Source organism: Vigna unguiculata, chromosome 8, assembly GCF_004118075.2.
Source record: "Vigna unguiculata cultivar IT97K-499-35 chromosome 8, ASM411807v1, whole genome shotgun sequence".
NCBI classification, from domain to species: domain Eukaryota; kingdom Viridiplantae; phylum Streptophyta; class Magnoliopsida; order Fabales; family Fabaceae; genus Vigna; species Vigna unguiculata.
The window spans coordinates 6,301,287-6,322,638 of NC_040286.1; the positions used below are offsets into that span (position 1 = coordinate 6,301,287).

At 31.6% G+C, this 21,352-nt stretch overlaps 2 protein-coding genes across 3 annotated transcripts; both read right to left on the reverse strand.

Moving 5' to 3' along the window:
- Window positions 1–36: 36 nt before the first annotated feature.
- Window positions 37–7,180, reverse strand: LOC114195204 (rust resistance kinase Lr10-like). Its single transcript, XM_028085595.1, has 3 exons — window positions 6,407–7,180; window positions 6,095–6,127; window positions 37–1,278 (listed from the first exon to the last, which is right to left on the reverse strand). Exons 1-3 carry the CDS (start codon window positions 7,137–7,139, stop codon window positions 155–157), a joined length of 1,890 nt encoding a protein of 629 aa, XP_027941396.1. The 5' UTR covers window positions 7,140–7,180; the 3' UTR covers window positions 37–154.
- Window positions 7,181–15,242: 8,062 nt separating this feature from the next.
- On the reverse strand, window positions 15,243–21,352 carry LOC114193863 (rust resistance kinase Lr10-like). Of its 2 annotated transcripts, none has more exons than XM_028083827.1 (3): window positions 20,396–21,352; window positions 17,116–17,155; window positions 15,243–16,503 (listed from the first exon to the last, which is right to left on the reverse strand). In XM_028083827.1, the coding sequence occupies exons 1-3, from the start codon at window positions 21,152–21,154 to the stop codon at window positions 15,473–15,475; spliced, it is 1,830 nt and encodes a 609-aa protein (XP_027939628.1). In that variant the 5' UTR covers window positions 21,155–21,352; the 3' UTR covers window positions 15,243–15,472. The 2 variants fall into 2 exon arrangements, with proteins under 2 accessions (XP_027939628.1, XP_027939627.1); XM_028083826.1 differs by lacking the exons at window positions 15,243–16,503; window positions 17,116–17,155 and adding exons at window positions 16,577–16,596; window positions 20,121–20,150 and having other exon boundaries at window positions 20,380–21,331.

The following is a 21,352-nucleotide window of genomic DNA, read 5'->3' on the forward strand; positions in this document are numbered from 1 at the left end:
AACGTCTATCTATTAAATGAACACAAACCACATGAATAAAGGCAAATAATAATGGTTAATAAGCATAAATACTAAGTATTTATCAAGATTATCAACTTTATTATGCATTTTCAAATAGAATGCTTCAATAACGAATTAGTTGCATACTTGCACTTTACATGAAATAGTTAAGAGAATGTGTCGTGGATGCTGAATTTATTGTTTGATCATTTGTACTCATTTCATCAGGATATAGAGTAGGTTCTGGAGGTATTTCCAAGTCTTCAATATTTCCTTCCAACATTTTTACTACTTTATTCATTGAGGGACGATTACTTGGTTTCAATTGTATACACCAAAGTGCAACTATGATCATCTTCTTTGCTATTTTCTTTTCCTCTTCAGTCAAATCCTGTATATCTATATTTTCTTCTTCTCTAATATGATCATAGATCCAAAATGGAAAGTACATTTGACTTGATCGCTCTGCATGTGGATTTAGGTTCTTCCTCTTGCTTGCCATTTCCATCAAAAACATTCCAAAGCTATAAACATCAGCCTTATGGGATACTCCTCCAATATTTTTGTAAAACAACTCCGGAGCCATATATCCAATGGTTCCTCTTGCTGCAGTCATTGTCACAATGCTATTTTCTATTGGATGTAACTTTGCTAATCCAAAGTCAAAAATCTTTGGAATAAAGTTTTCATCTAATAAGATATTATGGGGTTTGATATCAAAATGTAAAATTTGCATCTCACATCCATGATGAAGATAAGCAATCCCACGAGCCACTCCAACTGATATATCATATATCTTTTCATAGCTTAATTGTTCACTTCCTTCTTTTGAAAATATAATTTTATCAAGAGATCCATTAGACATGAATTCATACACAAGAGCACGTTTTGACCCACTAACACAAAATCCAATTAATTGTACCACATTTTGATGATGTATTCTTCCAATGGTTGCAACTTCATTGATAAAATCTTGTCCATTTCCTTTGGATTTGCCTAACATTTTAATTGCTACAAAAGGTCCACTACGCAGCTTTGCCTTAAACACAGAGCCAAATGCTCCTTCACCTAACTTTTCTTTGAAACTTCCTGTCATTTTCTTGATTTCCTTGTATGAGTATCTAATAGGTGCCAAACTATTTTGTTCAAGGTAATTTTCAATATTTTCAAACATTGATGCATGTCTTTTCCTCCATTTACAAATGACAAGTGCAACAATCAGTGGCACCCCAAACACAATTTTGCAAGCCCACGCCATGATAAAAATTTGGGAAATTCCTGTAACAACACTTTATTTAAGTAAATAAACATCATGATGGATGGGTAAATAACAATTTCAGTACATAGTAAATTTAGAATGGAATAATGTATTAATTTTTAAAGAAAAAAAATCAATTTAGTATGTTAAAAAACAAACTTAAATTTGTTTCTTAAATTTGATATTATACATATCCCTTTCTACTACAAGATTGCAAAAGAAAAATCTCTAAAGCAAGTATATAAGCCTATCGAAGATAATATGTTTAAGTAAATTGTCTTAATATTCATATGCATATAAAAAATTAACTAATTGTATCTAAATTCAAAAATAAAACAAACATGACAATTTTGAGAACTAATTTATAATTTTTTTTCATTTATTAAAATTTTCTATTATATTAGACTTAATTAGTACTTTAGTCTTTATATTTAGGTAGATAGTTCAATTTTTTTTCTAGATTTATTTTTTACCCAACTGAGTTCCTATCTTTTTTTTTTTTAAATAAACCTAATGTGGTCCCCATTTGTTAACTGTAAGGCCCACTTAAATTATGCCCTAAAGTTTAAGGGTCTACCTTGGTCTGTTGGGCCTAAAGCTGACCCATAGGGTGCCCAAAACCCCTAAACCAGTCTAACCCTCTCATTTTTGTCCACTTTCAAAAAAAAAAGGTTTCCCTCCTCCCCACTTAGGACTGCAGCAACGCTCTGCTAGGGTTTGGTTTCTAGTTCTCTTTAAGCTAGCTCAACCTCATTCCTACTCCATGTAAGGTGATCTTTAACCCATATCTTCTCCTCTTTAGATCTATTTTTTATGGTCCAACAGAGGTTCATCTAGATAACCGTGTTTCTCTTTCTGGTTCAGTATTTCTAGCTCACGAATTGGCTCTTGGAGTTTATGTGTTCCTCGTATTTTCTGAATGTTTATCTATTTTTGGCTTACTTCGTGTTAGTATGGGTTGTGTGCTACTATGGTCATATGAAATGCCTTGGTATGTTGTTTAGGTTTGTATGTATGGCTGATGCAAGTAAGAACAATAGCAAAAACTAATACTCTCACCCAAGCGAGCCTGTCTCGCCTAGGCAAGAATAGTAGAAACTGGCCCAGGTTCCTGCTTGAGCTCTCATTTAGGCGGAGAGCTTTCGTTTTGAGTGAGGTATTATCTCGCTCAGGCGAGAGCGGCTCGCCTAAGCGAGAGCTCGTGGGAGTATGGTGCTTGTCGCTACAATTGTAGCCCAGGCGAGGAACCTCACCTTTGAGCGAGGGGTGGTCTCGCTCAAGCGAGGAGGGCTCGCCCAAGCGAGAACTCGCGAAATCCTGCAGAGCTATCTGTTGGCAGTCTCGCCTAAGCGAGGCCCCGTAGCTTGAGCGAAAGACCCCTTTCGCCTGAGCGAGGGTCCATGGCTTGAGCGAGACTGGTGCATGGATTTGCTCTGTGACTGTCCTTCCCTCTGTTTTTGGTTGATGATCATTTGTATGATTGAGTTACTTTGTTAAAGCATGAATTGGTTGAATATGCATGTGTTAAGTGGTTTATGGACTGGAATTGATGAGTTTGGTATGGTTTTTGTATGGAACTTGATTAGGTGGTTGGTTATAAATATTGGCATGAGATATGGTATGCATGATAACTTTATGTTTGGTTGGTGAGACATGATTTTGGTATGGTTTAGGACGTAATTTCATGAATCTCTAGGTGAGATCTCATGGTGGTGCCTCATGGTCAGGATGTAATTCCACGAAGGTTTCGTGGTGGTGTCTCATGGTCAGGACGTAATTCCATGACCCTTTTTGGTGGGAGCTCATGGTGGTGTCTCATTGTTAGGACGTAATCTCACGAAGATTTCGTGGTGGTGCCTCATTATATAATTTAATAAGGATTCAAGTAAGGATTGCATCCTGAAACTCTAAAGGGTCAGTTAGTCTCACCTAGAGCGTACTGACTAAAGTGATGAGAGTAGCAAGAGACCCTAGTCTTTGGCAAGATAATGGCCTTAGATGTTTGAAGGCTAACCTTGTACATGGTAGGGTGAAACCCATTGGCAATGGCTTTGCAGAGCAGTAGAGGCCACCACAAGTGCAAGCATCCAGTGAATCTGACTGGTTATATGTATCCGGATAATTGAGTCTTAGAGTCTTTCTTGTTGGTCTTCACATGCTTGGTGGATTTATGTGTCTTTGACTTTAAAATTGTATGCAATTGTATGATAAAACATTTTCCACTCTAGTTTACCCTTTCTATTTGTTTGTGTGTTCTATGTGTGGTTTTCTCCTTTTTGCGATGATCATCAATTTATTGATGTGAGTAGATGTGGGAACTCCTCGTGGTCATCAGGGTGATAGAAATTCCGCTGCGTAGTTATTCTTAGGTTGGACCCTGCTCCGAGTATTCTTTAAGGCCGAGGCCTATGTACTACCTTGTATTTTGGATACTGTTTAACTTTTATCTTGTTTTGTTAATGACATCGTAGTGTGCCTTAGACTTTCTCTCCAAATATCTTAGATAACTGTAAGGAGTGATATTTATACTTCATAACATTGCTCTTTATGTTACTTTGTGTGATGTTTCATTTAATTAAGCCTATTTATTAAATGGGATGTTACATTAACAACGTTGAATTAGCTAATGGCCGTGCAAAACTTTGCATGTAGTTCGCAATTGCATGTTACATTACATGGTTGTGGGTATTTATTTGTTGAGGTTAAATATTTTTTTCTAGGTTAGATTTCCATTCTTTCTCTAACCCTACCTCCTTCTCTTTCTCCTTTCTTTCTCATATTCAAATCCCAAACCCACTATCGAAAAATCACTTCATTGAATACACCAGTATGAACACAAACTCGAACAAACTAGATCAAAGCAACTTATGACTTGGATTGAAGAAGATGGTCAAAAAAGCTGAGAAAAGGCACACAAATGAGGAAATTGAGGACAATTGAAGATAAGCTATGGATGTAATGGTTCAATCAAAGAGAATAATAACAGTCTGAGAAGGAAAGTTGCAAAATTATTAGAGTCTATATAAAATTATTAGTTGATGACAAAGAGTCGATTTAAAAGGTGGCATTTTATTGTTAGGTGAAAAGGTTGTTTAGGGTTGGGATGGATTGGAGCCATCAGTCTAGTGGTTGTAGGTTATGGCTATGATAATCAAGATTAGAAAGGAGGAGACGAAGACAAAGAAACAAAGGTTGCTTATGAGTTTTATGATGTTTTGGGCCATAGTTCAGTTCTGCCACTGGTGCTACGGGTGATGGAGTTAGAGTCCTTCATTTATACGGTTTGAAATCTGAATATGAGAAAGAGAAGGAGGTAAGGTTAAAGAAAGAGGTTCAAATCTAACTTACGAAAGGAAAATAAACTTCCACCTTAGTAAATAAATATCCACCCTTTGTAACTTGCAAATGTCAATTATGTTTCAAGTTTCCTCTATTGTTAATCAAATTAACGATGTTAACAAATGAGACTACATTGAGTCTACTTTAACAAATATAAGCACTTAAGTTAGTCAAATAAATATAAGAAAAAAATTTAAGCATCAAAATAAATACAGGGAACAAATTACTAATTAAGTCAATATATTATTATGAAATTATTCATAACATGTTTTCACATACTATGGATTTGTTCCTACAACACGTGATATTGAGAAAAAAAAAATACAAGAAGACTTAGAGCATAAGAGACTATAGCAGTATTAATATCAAGTATTTTATTACAGTACAATAAATGTTTAGTGTCAGCCAAAAGTTAATGCTAATAATTAAAAGCTAACCTTAACTAAGAAATAACATCATACTAGCATCGCTCATATGTAGTGAACTCTAATACTACGTACACTAGAGTAATGGATTCTTAGTAAGAAGATCAAAGGTTTATTGTTTCAACCAAAAATAATACATGGGTTAATTTGGAAGTCAACGGACGAGAGCCATACTTGATTAAAGAGAAATTGAAATGTTTAAAAGAGATTGAAAAATGAAATTTCAAAAAAGATATCGAGAGATTGAAAAAGTTATAAATAATCTCAAATAAGACCATGGACTTGTAAGAGAAATTTTAGAATGTACTAATATAAAACGGGTCTTTGTTGAGGAAACGAAAGATAAGGACATGAAAAAAAAAATTATGATAAATTGTTTGAAGATATTAAAGCATCACATATTGTTCTACCTAATGAATTCATTTCGAAACTGCTGGTAGGAAAAACTTCCTTAGTTTGGACTTATCTCAAACAATAACTGGGAAAAAAAAGTCACAAATAGATGTTGTTTAGTCTTATCACTCACATCATTATTAAAGATACTAAATAGAAAGGAATTTGTTATCGTGAGGGCCAGACATTGTGTGCTAAAGCAAATCGAAGTGAATAAACCTAATTAAAGAAGAAAAGTAACTTTGAATTTTATCATTTTAATATATCTAAGTCCACCTTCAAGAAGAAGAACTTGTTTTGTCATGAAAAATTAAGTCATCATACACTATAACTAAGAACGACAATGCTATTAAGACAAATATACTTGATGGAGAAAATACAATTTCTATCGTCATTTTTCAAATAAACATTGTGACAAATGTGAAGCAACAGATGATAAAAACTCTTGAACTATCACCCATTTGCCTACATTATTATTTCATAAAAGATATTATAAAAAATCAATTAAATATTAAAACACTCTAAAGTATTAAGTAATGACGTCATTATTCATCATTTATTAAAACATTATTCATCATTTATTACTTTCTTTATGTACACATAATAATAATTACCGATATTCTTATTATTATTATAATAGTTAAAGCAAAGGTAATTTAAGATGATAAAATATTCTTACTTGATGCTTGCAGTATCAGCACTTGCAGTATACCTACATATAGCACAAAAAATTGAAAGAAATATAAATTTCAGAATACTGTTGATCCCGACTTCTATTCTACCAAGAATACTTTTGCATAATTTTCCATTTCATAAAGCTGTGATGAATAAGGTTTTCTTTAAAGAGGCTCGAGTTCAGACCAGTACAGGTAAAATATAAATCTAAAAATTGTTTGAACAAATAGAACAAACACAGTTTCATCAATAATGATGAACTTAAAATAAAGATAAACATATGTGTGTGACAGTTGATTTTAGGATGATGACTCACCAAAGGAGCATTTAAGCTTCCGCCTAGAATAGTCGAAATAGCAATCGCTTGGTGAGAGTCGACAATGATTCTCGCAGACGAGTTGTACCCATGAAATCTCAAATCCATAAGCCAATGCCCTGTGCATGGAAGCGTAGGAATGATTATTGAAACTCCACAAAGACGTTGGAGCAACAAGCTTTACGTCACAGCCAACTTCAAAGTCCTCTGCTTTTAGATCACCACCAACAGCATATGCATATCCCTTTGAGTCCCACTTCACGCACTTTTCTGTTTCCACATACTTCCCATTCCCTCTCAATGAATGGTTACAGTTCAGAAACACTGTATGCTCGAAACTCAGAGCTTTCCAATTACCATATGCTCTTAGACCGGCTTGGTATGGATCCGTGTAGTCATCGTAAGTATCAGAGAAATTGGAGCGAGAGAGAGAACGCAGAGGAAGGGAGGAGCAATTGTGGTGTTGAATTGCAGGGTCAACCACTCTCACGGTGTAGTTGTTGTAGTTGATTGCCTGAACATGGTATTTTGCAGAGTGCAGATACAACACCGTAACATTGTTCTCACAAACAAGCTCATACCTTTTGTTACCACACTTCTCTGGGTCGGCTTGTAATCGAAATGGATAAGAGACGTGGGTGATGTTGCCGCAGGAAGAAGGAAGACAACGAGCATGACTTCTGTGGATTAGAAGCAGCAGTACCACCAACAATGTTGTCTCTCTCCACATCATGTCTGATCTGTTTCTCACTCAATTTCAATTTGGATTTTAAATGCATAGAAATCACAAACACCATCGCTGTCACTTTATATATATTTATATATATGCGACACAACTTTGACTGACAAACGGCGTTGAGGCATTGATCCCTTATCTATCTGGTTTCCACTATTGATTTTACTAAAATAAATGTTTAATCACTTGTGTGTTAAGCGTGGGAATCATTTACCAATTTTTAACTATGTTTCTAAAGTGTTTGTTTATTAGGGTCTTAGTGACTAGCTTTTTAATTGAAAATTTAGAGTTTTCTAGAGAAAATTTTAGTGCTTTTTACACTGTCATAATTGTTACTTTATCAAGATTTTAAAGTGTTGAAAGTAACTTTATCACATTTAGAAAATGGGTAATTTGGAATCCATCTTATAACTCACTTAAAACTTTTGTGTTAATGGATTCGGTTTAATTTTAAATGAAATGTAAATTCTTTTACTTCACTTGTCGTCAACAAGTTATTGACTACAGAAAATTTGTGGTAATGGGAATGGATGAAATTCCTTCGATAAATATAATTTTTGGTTAAATTCTGACAACATATCATTAATTACATATCACTTATTTTTCATCGAGCTCATATTATCGATAGATTTGGTCATCAATATTAAATTTCGATAATAATTAAATTATTAACAAATTTATTTGTAGATAATTATATTATATATAACCAATGTAGAGATTTTTATTCTCTGTATCCAAACAAAATCCGTCAATAATATATACAATATCCAATAAAAATGATAATTTACATATTATTGAATTAATCATATAATTATTGAACTAATCATATTATATAATGAGAAAACTTTTAATTATGAAAACTCCAAACAATGAAAACTAAGAACAGTAAAATTTTCTAATAATAAAAACTCCTAATAATGAAAATTCCTAAGAAACTCCCAAAGAACGAAATCTTCTAACATTGAAGGACTTAAATACTATCACCTAAAACATCAATACTACCACCTAGGATCTTGAATGCGTAGATCGGTAAAGTACGCTTTTTGTGTATGATTAGTGTTTGAGATTGTTTTAATTTAAAATAAAAAAAGTCAATTGAATCTTAACGATGAAAACTTCTACCAATAAAATAATTGGACATCTTAAACTCAATTAGAATGACATATCAAGTTTACGGTATGTGTACTTAATTACATGTTTTTCCTTTTCTTTTTCTAGATAAATATAGTAGTTTGTGTCTAGTTAAATTCCAATCAGTTAAATCTCATATTCTTCCAATTGAGTATAAAAAAAGTAACTTGTTATTTAAATCTTCAAATCTCTATAAGAGATAAATCTCCATGAATTTAAACATCTCTCTGCAATGTCTTCCACATTCACTTTCCAATATGTGTACATTGAAATCAACTTGCACTCCAATCATTGAACTCAGGTTGCAAATGCTCATCGTCTAAGGTCATTTGATAACCCAATAACCTTTTTATAATAATAAGAATAATGATAGTAAAATTTTAATTAATTATTTATATTTTAACAAATAGTTGAGTACTTGATCATCAAGTAATTATATAAATACTACTACTTTATTATTATATCACTAGATCAAGGAACCCCAACCCGCTGGAGTAAGTCTGTTTCCTCGTAACCCCGAACTGTTTCTCAATTAGTGTGAATTTGAAGTGCATACAATTTAAAGTTAGACATTGATATTTTAAACAGCACTGACTTTAGTTATATACATAACTTCAAAGTTTTAGAAAAAAAATGTTTGATAGCTAATGATAGTCAGAACGTAAACTTTGACCCGGAAACCTATCTAGTTCCACTACTGATTTTAATAAATAAAAACGTTTAACTACTCGTTTAATTGCACGTGTTCTTGTTTAGGAATTTCCTCATCAAACTCTCTCTTTCCTTACACTTTTACTATCTCCTCTCAACAAGTGATTCATAGATGCTATTTATTGCCTTCTTTTTCCTAAATCAATACCCCTCATCTTTTTTTTCTTTTGTTAATTCCAATTTTCTAATTTTAAAAAAATAGTTAGTCTCGTAATTATTGTTGTTTGGTTGAAGACAATTCTTCTCGTAAATATTATCGTTACTTTTTTTTAACAAGTATATTCTTTTTATTTTTAATGTCGCTTGAAATAATAATTTTCGTTAGAAGCAGAAAATGACAATAAATATTGAATTATATCATTTTATCTTCATAGTTTTGTTGTCTAGAATTACCTTTTTAACGATGAACTATTATTTTATCGATAGTTGATATAATGTTGAGTATGAAAGGAATAATACAAATACTCACAACTAAAATAAAAGGAACAAAACTGATAATAGACAAATAATTAATTTTATTAAAAGAAAGAAAACTACATGCTTTCTCTCTAGTTTCAATGAGAAAACAATGACAATCTCTCTTGAAAATAGGAAAAATAAATACAAGAAGAACCTTAAAGGATAAATTATCATTCTCTCCATTTTTCTCTCAAGCACTAAAGTAAAAGGAAAGAAAAAGAAAAGACTTTTTGGGATGTGTTCCTAAGGAAACATTGAACTCCTTTTATAACATGAAAAATAAGTCTCAAGGTAAGTTTCTACGATGTGAAACTTTTCTTCTCACATTCTCCCTTTTGAAAACTTTGATGAATTTAATCAAATCTTCACACCATGCTTTATTAGTTGTCATCATCTTGCTTATGCAACACCTAGGTTCCTTTGATGTATCTAAGAATCCTCTTAATATTACTCAACCACTCTTACTACTTGTGCAATGCCTACTCTTGTACAAATCGTAGCATACATAAGGTTATTGCCAATGTATATGGTACTCGAGACATCTCCATCCTCTTTGTGTCACTACTAAGACTCATACTTGAGGATAACTTACAATTAATAGGAAGTGGACTAAAAAATGGCTTGCAATCTTGCATTTTGAAATGTCACAAGAATTTCAATAAGTAATTCTTCTGAGAAAGCCAAATCTCCCTAAAATCTTGTTTGTCGATGTCAAGTCCTTCTCATCAAGCTCCCTAGCCAACTATGCCTTCAATTCATGGATTCAAGTTCTTTTAGGGCCTACCACCAACATGTCATCCACATATAACACCAAGATAAAAAAAAAAAGTCATCCTCAGCAAATCTATTATATCAGTACAATGGCTTGAACTTTGTTTGTTGTTACTGAGGCTACACAATCTCATCGAGTAATCATCAACGAACAATGAAAAATATTTTGCCCCTCTAGGGATGATATCGGTGATTCCCACAAATCAGAATGAACAGAGTCTAATATGTCTTTGCTTATGGTAACAACTTTAGCAAACTCCAATCTATGTTGCTCGCTTATCACACAGTGATTGCAAAAAGATAAATTAACCTCCTTGAGCCCATGTTAAAGATTATGTTTCAGAAAAAAGTTTGAAGACTTATGAAACTTAAAAAAAACATAGACTTTCACTGAGAAATGGCGTGTCTATTTGACTTCTACAACTAACTTTAGTGAATACAAAATTTTAAATATGGAAGCAATTCCACACACGTTAACCAAATTCCACTACACCGTTGAACCTGCAGATTTGAAAAACTCATAACTGAAAGTTTGTTTTACAAGAAATTGACAATTCTTTATAGGTGTAAAATAATCTTAATGAAAAAAATTGGTGTCAAATGTCAAAAACATCTTATTATATAGTTTGATCTTGTGGATAGGACCTTGATAATGTTAATGAAATTATGATAGAATTATACACTTGAGTTATATAGGATGAACTAGGAGATCGTCACGACTAATTATTAATTGAGAAAAATAAAGATCATCAAGCATTTTTCTTATAGAAAAGTTAGCACGAAATTTTAAACCCACAAGTTATATGCAGGTTTCAAATTTGGAAGATGTTCTACATATAGTTTATGTAGACAACAAACTTTCTATGAAAAAATTTGATTCACCTCTTATCTTTATTGAATTCATATTATTCACAAGACAATTTATAAACTTATATTTTTGACCTTTGTACTCAATCTGCTAACACATTTACTATCCACAATGGTCAAGTCATTAACTACTATAAAGACTCTCACAGCTAATTCATTAAAGTTTATTCTAAACCTAATAAAATTTTCCTATAAAATTAAATGTTTCTCTTATCCTTCATCTTGGTTCCTTTGGTCTTCATCCTGACTTTCCACGTCCAATAACTTCTCTCATATTGTGTTTGTCCCTTTCATGAATAGTCAAGTTCTTCGCTTGCTTCATGGCCGACTCTGCTTTCATTATGGCATGCTTGTTCTTTGCTCTCTCAATGGTTGACTTGATCTGCTATTTGGATGACTTGTTCCTCTCTTTGGCCAACTTCTTCTTCTCTCTGGCCAACTTGTTACTCAACAAGTTTGTTGCTATCTCAATAGTCAACTTGTTCTTAACTGGATTCTTGTCACTAGGCCAAGATCCTTTTGAGAGACCGAGCAATGTTCGTGTATTATTGTGCTTAATCGCACCTATCTCCTCATTTATCTCAAGTCACCATGTAATGGAGGGGGGGGTAGAACAATGAAGTAGAACAAAACACAAGTATGAGGGACTGAATATGCTCTCTGTGTATTATTTACGTATAATAGGTTTTGACAAGGAGAAGAAATTGCCATCAGCAATTACAAAGAAAACAAAGGAAGAAATGTGACAACATTCTCTACTCTCCCTATGACCATCATAGCCCTATATTTACATGAGGCCCCACATAAAATCCCGCAAACGTGAATTCGTTATTCTCTCCCTCTTACTAATCCTTTGCTCTCCCTCATGTTCATTAGTGACCAGCTGTCACACGTTCCCGATAGAATTCTCAATCGTGGTCATGTTTTCCAATTTTTTCCCTGCCTCATTTTCTCATATAACATTGTCACCCCTGTTAAAAATAACCTTGTCCTCAAGGTTAACATCTGGATATGCTTCTTTGAGTGATAACCAATCTTCCCAAGTAGCAAGCATCTCTTCCAAAGCTTCCCATTTAATTAACACATGTTGCACTTCTTTCTCACCTTTAATAATAATTCTTGTTTGTAAAATAGTCATCGGTTGCAAGGCTGGACCAACTTCATTAGTCAACATGGTCAAAGGAATATATGGTTTGATATGTTCACCATAACAAGGCTTCAACTGTGAACAGTGGAATACAGGATGAATTTTGGCATGATTTGGCAGCAACAATTTATAAGCAATAGGGCTCACCTTCTTTATAATTGGAAATGGTCTGAAGTACCTCATTCCTAGTTTCTGGTTTTTTCTTAATGTCACCCAATTCTGTCTATAATATTGCAACTTGACTAACACCATATCACCTTCGTTGTACTCAATATTCCTTCTCTTTTTATTTGCATTCTTCTTCATTTGTTGTTGAGCTTTCATTAAATCATTTTTCGACTGAGATAGAATCAAATCGCTCTGTTGCAACATCTCCCTAAGTTCCATAGGGTCATTGTTATCCAAAACATATTTATCCATTCAAGGTGCTTCTCTCTCATACACAACTTGAAAGGGAGTCGACCCTCTACTAAGATGATAAGATTTATTATACCAAAATTCAGTTCATAATAAAAACTTTGACCAAGCTTTTAGATTATTATATGTGAAGCAACACATATAGATCTCTGAGCAACGATTAATTGCTTATGATTAGGCCATCTATTTTGTTCCTCATTATTTTCAATTATCCTTCTAAAAAAAGGTCAGTTATCATGTTAACTACTATGTCATTTAATATTATCACAAAATAATATGTAGAGACAACTACGCAAAATGAAACATAAAATAACAATCAAATCACTTAATAAACATGAAAATTAAATAGTAGTAATTCAATTAAAAGAGTATATAAATTTTTAATGCTCAATCGACCAAAAACATTAATAAAGATTTAACTAAAATATTCAAAACTTGAAAATTAATTAAGTCTTTTAAATATAAGTAAATTTTATCTCTAAGTAATTATTTTAGAAATTCTTATTAAACCTTTATTTTAATTTTAGACAAACTCACAGTATTGCAGGAATCATTTACCGTGATGGTTATAAATATATTACTAATGCAAAGGGTATAATCTAACCTAGACATGTTAAAGTGAGCCAACCCGACACATACGGGTTCACAAGCCGGGTTGAAAATGAGTGAACTCAATCTATCTCACTTTATGGTGAGTGAGCCAAAAATTTTACAATTCGGTTCAACCCACCACAAGTTGGTGGGTTAAGCGGGTTGATTCACCAACCCACATAAAAAATTATTTATATATTTATTTTTAAGTATTCAGATATTTAAATAACTTTTTAAGCAACCCATGAGATGTTAATCACAGTAAAATCAAGAATCAATGTCTTCATCATGCTCACCACTTATATATGATGAATTGTTTCCAAGAAAGTGTCCATATTGTTCAAGAAAACATAACTAATAACACATTTTATGTCATGCTATTCAACAAAATATAAATAAAAAAAGCTACACATTTTTGTCATGCTAATTTAGAAAAATTTATTTATGAGACGGTTGCTTGAGTAATTTACTATAAAAATTATATTTAAAAATTATATCAATGTATATAACTTGACAATCAAATTAATGAAACATTCAAACTATTCAAATATTATTGAGTAACATTCTTACATTTAAAAGTATGAAATTGTGAACCTATTTAATTAGAAGTAGTAAAAAATTATTAAAAAATTAATAAAAAATTGTAAAAAAATGTTGGTGGGTTGTATATAACTTGACAATCAAATTAATGAAACATTCAAACTGTTCAAATATTATTGAGTAACATTCTAACATTTAAAAGTATTAAATATTGAACCTATTTAATTAGAAGTAGTAAAAAATTATTAAAAAATTTTAAAAAAATTGTAAAAAAATGTTGGTGGGTTAAGTAAGTGAACTAATCCTTAACCCAGTTCGAATCCGTTTAACCTGTAAGTTAAGTAAGTCAGGTTGAGTTCAACCCATTTTTAAAAAAAATTAAATTTTTCTAAATCCAATCCAACTCGAACCCGTGATAAGGCTCACAATGGTTGAGAGAATGAAATCCTACATCACCTCACAATTTTTCCCGAAAGGATAAATCAACCTACGGCTCACTCTCAACGACCAACAACCATAACAATAGGCCAAAAATATATACACTCCAAACCAACCAACAATATAGTGAATGGGTTAGTAGTTTGTTTAAGATTAAGAAAAAAATTGATAATAAATAAATAAATATTTTTAGTTTCTGTAAAATTTACTAATTTTATATTTGCTTTTAATAAACAAATTTAACGTTTGATCCTTAAATATTTTACATATTTCGTATTTGGTGTTTAATGATTAATATTAGAAAAATAATTTTAATGACTTTAGCATTTCTGAGTCAAATAATGTTTGTTCACTAAAGAAGTTGAACATGTCATTGGTATATACTGTTTTAATGACTTTTTCCCCCATAAATTACCTCATTTTTTTATCCTTGGGTTAATTCCTGAACATATTCTTCTTGGACATGGGAACAAGAAAGTGGCAGAACGAATCACTAACAATGGCGGAGATGGACTATGTAGCGGTGTAGCGGTGGAGATCTTATATATATTAGAAGAGCTATGAGACCCTAAGCTAATTATTATGAAAATTTTTAATTTGTTTATAATGATAATTAGTAAAATGACTTACTACTATGGTCGACTGCTTAAGTGGTTAATGGCATTTTTGAATTCTCAATCCGATTATCATTAATTTTAAAACTTTAAAATATATATTTATATTTTTTATAAAATATCAAACCTAATATATTTTTAATAGTCAACGGACCAACTAGTAGAGAATGGACTCGGTTGATAGCATAATTTATTAATTACAACTATCCGAAAATAACGACTTCAAAGTATAAGGTTAACTATTGTTACATCTTGACAAGCTATATATATACAACTTCACACAGTCTATGGTGTGCATTTCAAATAGTATACTTTATCAAAGAATTGAATTAATTTACTTTACATGGATTAATAAGAATAAGTTGCACTACACTACTATTGAAAGCATATTATTTAAAAAACATTTACATCTATTATTCAAATAACAGGTACAATAAAGGTGCGGCAGTAGAATTCTAGATATAAAAACATAATTATTATCGATTACAAAACTACAAATATAACATTTCACCTGCTTCCCTTTTTTCTTTTTTTTTTTTCACCAATGTAATGCGAATTCTCAACCTCTTTTTTCTTGCAATCCCTCAACCGGCAATTACTTTGATCAATTTCAATCACCAGCAGATGAATTCATTCAAAATTGTTTAGATAGAACTGGTAGTTTGATCCTCTAGACCCATTTCATCAGGAAATAACGTAGGTTTTGGAGGTATTTCCAAATCTTCAATGTCTCCTTCAAGCATTTTCACTACTCTATTTATTGAGGGACGATCGTTTGGTTTTAATTGTATACACCAAAGTGCAACTATAATCATTTTCTTTACTATTATCTTTTCCTCTTCGGTCAAATCATTTATATCTATATCTCTCTCTTCTCCAATATGATTATATATCCAAAGGGGAAAGTAAAGTTGACTTGAGTGTTCTACATGGAGATTTAGATTCTTCCTCTTACTTGCCATCTCCATCAACAACATTCCGAAGCTATATACATCAGCTTTGTGGGATATTCCTCCAATATTATTGTAAAACAATTCAGGAGCCATATATCCAATGGTTCCTCTTGCTGCTGTCATTGTGACAATGCTATTATTTATTGGATATAACTTTGCTAGTCCAAAGTCAGAAATCTTTGGGATGAAGTTTTCATCCAATAAAATGTTATGGGGTTTGATATCAAAATGCAAAATCTGCATCTCACACCCATGATGGAGATAGGCAATCCCACGAGCCACTCCAACTGATATATTATATATTTTTTCATAGCTTAAATGTATACTTCCATCTCTTGAAAATATAAGTTTATCAAGAGATCCATTGGGCATGAATTCATATACAAGAGCGCGTTTTGAGCCACTAACACAAAATCCAATTAATTGTACTACATTTTGATGATGTATTCTTCCAATGGTTGCAACTTCATTGATAAAATCTTGTCCATTTCCTTTGGATTTCCCTAACATTTTGATTGCCACAGAAGGTCCGCTCCGCAACTTTGCCTTAAACACGGAGCCAAATCCTTCTTCACCTAACTTCTCTTTGTAATCTTCGGTCATGTTCTTAATTTCCTTGTGTGAGTATTTGATAGGCACCAAGTGATTTTGTTCTAAGTAATTTTCAATATTTTCATATGTTGATGCATGTCTTTTCCTCCATTTACATATGAAAATCATGACTAAGAATGGTAATCCAAACAAAATTTTGTAAGCCCATGCCGTAAAAGTAAGAATGACAATTCCTGCGAGAATTTGTTGCTTGAGTAATTACACTGAAAATGTAATATAATATAGTATGTTAAAAATAAATTTTCTTTCGTGGAGACACTATAAGTGTTATGTCAAAAGAATGCATTTTCTCAAATATTCCACTTTGAAGAAAGAATTGAAATATCATCCATTGAACATTCCTGAAAATGATTTCAAGCAATTGATATCATATTGGAAGAATGATAGTATCATGGTGTGAACATTTTGTTATAATTTAAATCATTTGAGTGATGTTTAAGCACTAATAGCTTTTGGTTAAGATGCTATAATACATTTATATTAATGTATGTTTTCCTTTCCAAACTACAGAGCATTAGTAAAAAGAATGCAATGAATAGGGCTAAGCAAAAGTGTGTTCTTCATATATGACCAATCAACTTTGCTAAAGTTCGAGCTGAATTGGTATGGTATTATTTGGTTATGTCTCATGTTATATGTAAACTAATTTTTTATTTAAATTAGTAAAGTGCTGAGAATGGTGATGGAGAAGAAGTTAGTAAAGTTAAAATGTTTATTAAAACTCAACAAGGTCATCCAGGTTGTAAAGGAAAAGTGATGGATGAAGAAACACTAGATGCTATTGTAGGTTCATTTTTACTTATGAAATATGTTTGAAAGCTCTGTATATTTTACTTATTGATAACATTGATATTATTTGTTAGTCTAACCTCTAAAGTTCTATTGAAGACTCAACTGAATATAGGGAACAAACATTTGAGTCATTATTTGGGAAAGAAAAGTCTAGTTGAATCTGTTGTTACGGGAGGACCATCACACCCACAATATTGAAAAAAAAATCAAGAAATTGATGTTATCCGTAAAGGACATACCATTGAAATGAAAGCTATAACAACGAGGATACAAGGTGTGGAGGCAATGATGAAGTTTATGCTTAAGCAACAAAATCCTGATTTGGATGTGAATGACATAGAAGAAATGATGGTACATATTTGAATCTTATAAGTTTGTCTAATATGTTTTAAAGCCTTTCATAAATTAGTAAATGACTAGTCACAACATTTATGTCTCCAATTAACATAACTCTAGATAAATTCATGACTTAATCTTTTGGTTAAATTACTCTTTTGGTCCCTCTATTTATCAAGTAATTTAAGTTTGGTCCTCAAGTTTTTCGTTATCTCAATTTGGTCCTTATTTTCTTGAAAATGATTCAATTCGGTTCTTGCTGTTAATTTTGACCATACGGTGTTAAAGTGAACGCCACGTGTCAATTTCTATTTTTTTTATTTTTTTTATTTTTTTGAATCTTTTTTAAATTGTTTTAAATTTTTTATTTTTTTACACGTGTCACTTCATAGTTGTGTCATGTGTCAAAATGACTCAATTTGGTCCCTATATTTGATTTTAGTTTCAATTTAGTCCCAATTTTTGTAAAAAAGAAGCAATATTGTCCCTCCTTAAATTGACACTCAATTTAACTTTTTTATAAATCTTACTATGATATTCTTAATAAAATTGACATTTTTATTAAATATTTGTAGAAATATTTTAAAACAAGTTTTCTTCTTCCTTTTTTACTTTTATTATTAAACAAAGTTAAACCCCAAACTTAATTTCAAAAATTAACAATTTTGTCATCTATATAATGGGATCAAGTGTATCATATTATACAAACTTAGTGAAGGTTAAAAATCAAATAACTTGTCACACATAAGTTTAGGAACTAAATTTCAAGTTCAAAACAAAAACCAAAGTCTAATGTTTTGTATAGAATTTAAAGTTAATTTAAAATATTTATAGAAATATTTAATAAAAATGTTAATTTTAGTAAGAATATCACCATAAGATTTATAAAAAAGTAAATTGAGTGTCAATCTAAGGAGAGACAATATTACTTCATTTTTACAAAAATTGGAACTGAATTGAAACTAAAAACAAATATAGAGACCAAATTGAGTCATTTTGACATGTGACATAACTATGCAGTGTAAAAAATTCAAAAAAATTCAAAAAATTCAAAAAAAATAAAAAAAAACTAAAAAATTAGAAAAAAAATTGACACGTGGCGTTGACTTTAACACCGTCTGGTCAAACTAACGGTAAGAACTAAATTGAATCATTTTTAAGAAAATGAGGACCAAATTGAGACAATGAAAAATTTGAGAACCAAAATGAAATTACTTGACAAATAGAGGGAACAAAAAAGTAATTTAACCTAACCTTTTTAATTTTTATGTTTTTTCGGGATGGAATTGAAGGCGATTTGGAAAAGAGGACTCACAAAATATTAAAATAAATTCAATCTTTTTGTTAAATATGAGTCGTAATCTCTTTTAATTTTCCAAGTGTATTAGATGACATCACACTAGCTTTTATTATTAGTTGTACAATTATGATTTCACATATACATTATGGTATTTTCACATTATTTATAAATGTTATAAGTTTTACTTATGTTATTCTCAATTACAAACTTATACAAATATTGCTTTAATTGTCTATTTTGTTAATTATTTTGTAATATTGAATAAATACTTTTAAAAGTTTATATGACATCTCTTATATTGTTCAGAAAAAATTGGTGGATTACATAATTAATAATTCTTTTCATAATATAACTCTAATCTAAGAGAATAAGACACATTTAGTGTTGCCTAAAATTCAATTCCACAATAAATAAACAACATTATTAAAAGTGTTGCTTATAATTATTAAAAGAGTATAAAACATCTAAAATATATTGCCTAAAGAATAGATAACGTGTAAAATATTATGCCTAAAGAATAGACAATGTCTAAAATTATTGTCTAAAACATAGGCAACATCTATAATATGTTTCCTAAAAATATGAATAAAGTGTTGTCTATGGAGGAAAGGCAACGGTTTTTGAAAAATAATTATTTTAAAAATTAAAAAAATCATTGCATTTGAACTATAATCACGACTGTAAACTCCACCGTTGAAAAATCGTTCTCAAAGCATTGTCTAAACTTTAAGACAACAAATTTTTTAATTCAGGCAACACTTTTCGATTATTGTTAATTAAAACTAAAGAAATGGTATAGTGTAACATTACGAAGAAGTAAGTTTAATGTCTACCATAAACAACTATTAATAAATTCCACTTTTGACACTATTATCTATAACCAAATTTGTGAGTAACATTAGTGTGTACTAAGAGCTAATTCAGTAATGGTTATCAAAACTATATTATGTTAAGTTCAGTTTTAATTACAAATAGTTCAGTTTTTTTGGTATAAAATAATGCAGTTAATCATGGATCAGTCCAGTTTAGTTTATTATGCCCACCTATGTACCATAGATCCTGCAGTAGGCCAGACAATGATAGGTTATCTGTACTAACGAATGGAGGAAGAAAATTTTGAGAAATGAGGAGAAAGTCATCTCACGTAACTAATTCTTGTTATTATTCTTAGTGCCAAACTAAAGCCTATAAATTCTTGTCTCATGATATTAAGTAGTGGTAAGATTGTGTAAGCTTTAATACATATGTCTCATATATAACTAAAAGAATAGGTAAATTATGATGATAAAAATTTCTTACCTGCTGCTGTAAATACCAGACCTTGTATAGCTATAAAATGAAAGAAATATAAATTTTAGAACACTGTTGATCCCGACTGCATGGTACCAAGAAGACTGACTATTCGCATAATAATTTCATAAAGCTATAATGCATGAGCTTTTCTTTTACAGCAGCTTCAGTTCTGACGAATACAAAAAATAATGAATTATTACTTTTTTTAATTGATTGAATAAATAGAACAAGTTTGTGTGTGATACTTGTTTTAGAATCCACTCACCAAAGTTGCAACCAAGCTTCTGTTTAGAAGAGTCGAAATAGCAGAATCCATGTGGACAATAATTATCACAGGCGAGTTGTACCCAAGAAATCTGAAATCCATAGGCCAAGCTGCTGTGCATGGAAGTGTAGGAATGGTTATTGAAAGTGGTGAAAGATGTTGGAGCAACAAGTTTTATGTCACACCCAACTTCAATGTCCTCTGCTTTCAGGTCACCAACAACAGCATATGCATAGCCCTTTGAGTCCCACTTCACGTACTCTTCTGTTTTCACATACTTCCCATTCTCTCTCACCGAATGGTTACAACTCAGAAACACTATATGCTCGAAAATCAGAGATTCCCCATCAATACCCGGATCTAGACTGGCTTGGTATGAACCCGTACGGTTGTAAGAGTAAGTATCAGAGAAATTGGAGCGAGAGAGAGAACTCAGAGGAAGGGAGGAGCAGTTACCGAGTTGAAGTGCAGGGTCAACCACTCTCACTGTGTAGTTCTTGTAATTTATTGCCTCCACATGGAATTCTTCTGAGTTCATATACAACACCGTAACATTATTTTCACAACCAAGCTCATAACTTTTCTCACCACACTTCTCTGGGTCGCCTTTTAATCGAAATGGATAAGTGATGTTGCTGATTTTGCCACACGAAGAAGGGGGACAAACGTGTTTTTTGTGGGCCTTGGTGGCACAAATATGGTGGAGAAGAAGTAGAAGTAGCAGTAGCAGGAACAATGCTCTCTCTCTCCGCATCGTCACCAAATTGTTTCTCATTCAATTCAAATGCAAACAAATCCAAGTTATACTGATATCCAAACCAACACAGACTCCATGATACATAACAACAAACAACTACACTCTCCCTTTTAGAAAATTGTTTGAAGACATAAATGATACTTAAAACGTAGACTTTGACTCAGAAACGCTGTGTCTATTTGGTTTCACATCTCATCTTAATGAATACAAACTTTT

Excerpts from the sequence above, each read along its gene's own strand:
- LOC114195204 (XM_028085595.1), bottom strand. The coding sequence starts at position 7,139 with ATGATGTGGAGAGAGACAACATTGTTGGTGGTACTGCTGCTTCTAATC. Across the intron at positions 6,128-6,406 it reads GAAGCTTAAATGCTCCTTTG|GTATACTGCAAGTGCTGATA; the intron begins GTGAGTCATCAT and ends TGCTATATGTAG. Across the intron at positions 1,279-6,094 it reads GCTGATACTGCAAGCATCAA|GAATTTCCCAAATTTTTATC; the intron begins GTAAGAATATTT and ends GTGTTGTTACAG.
- LOC114193863 (XM_028083827.1), bottom strand. The coding sequence starts at position 21,154 with ATGAGAAACAATTTGGTGACGATGCGGAGAGAGAGAGCATTGTTCCTG. Across the intron at positions 17,156-20,395 it reads TCGACTCTTCTAAACAGAAG|ATCCATCACTTTTCCTTTAC; the intron begins CTTGGTTGCAAC and ends TAGTGTTTCTTC. Across the intron at positions 16,504-17,115 it reads AACCTGGATGACCTTGTTGA|TCATGATTTTCATATGTAAA; the intron begins GTTTTAATAAAC and ends TACCATTCTTAG.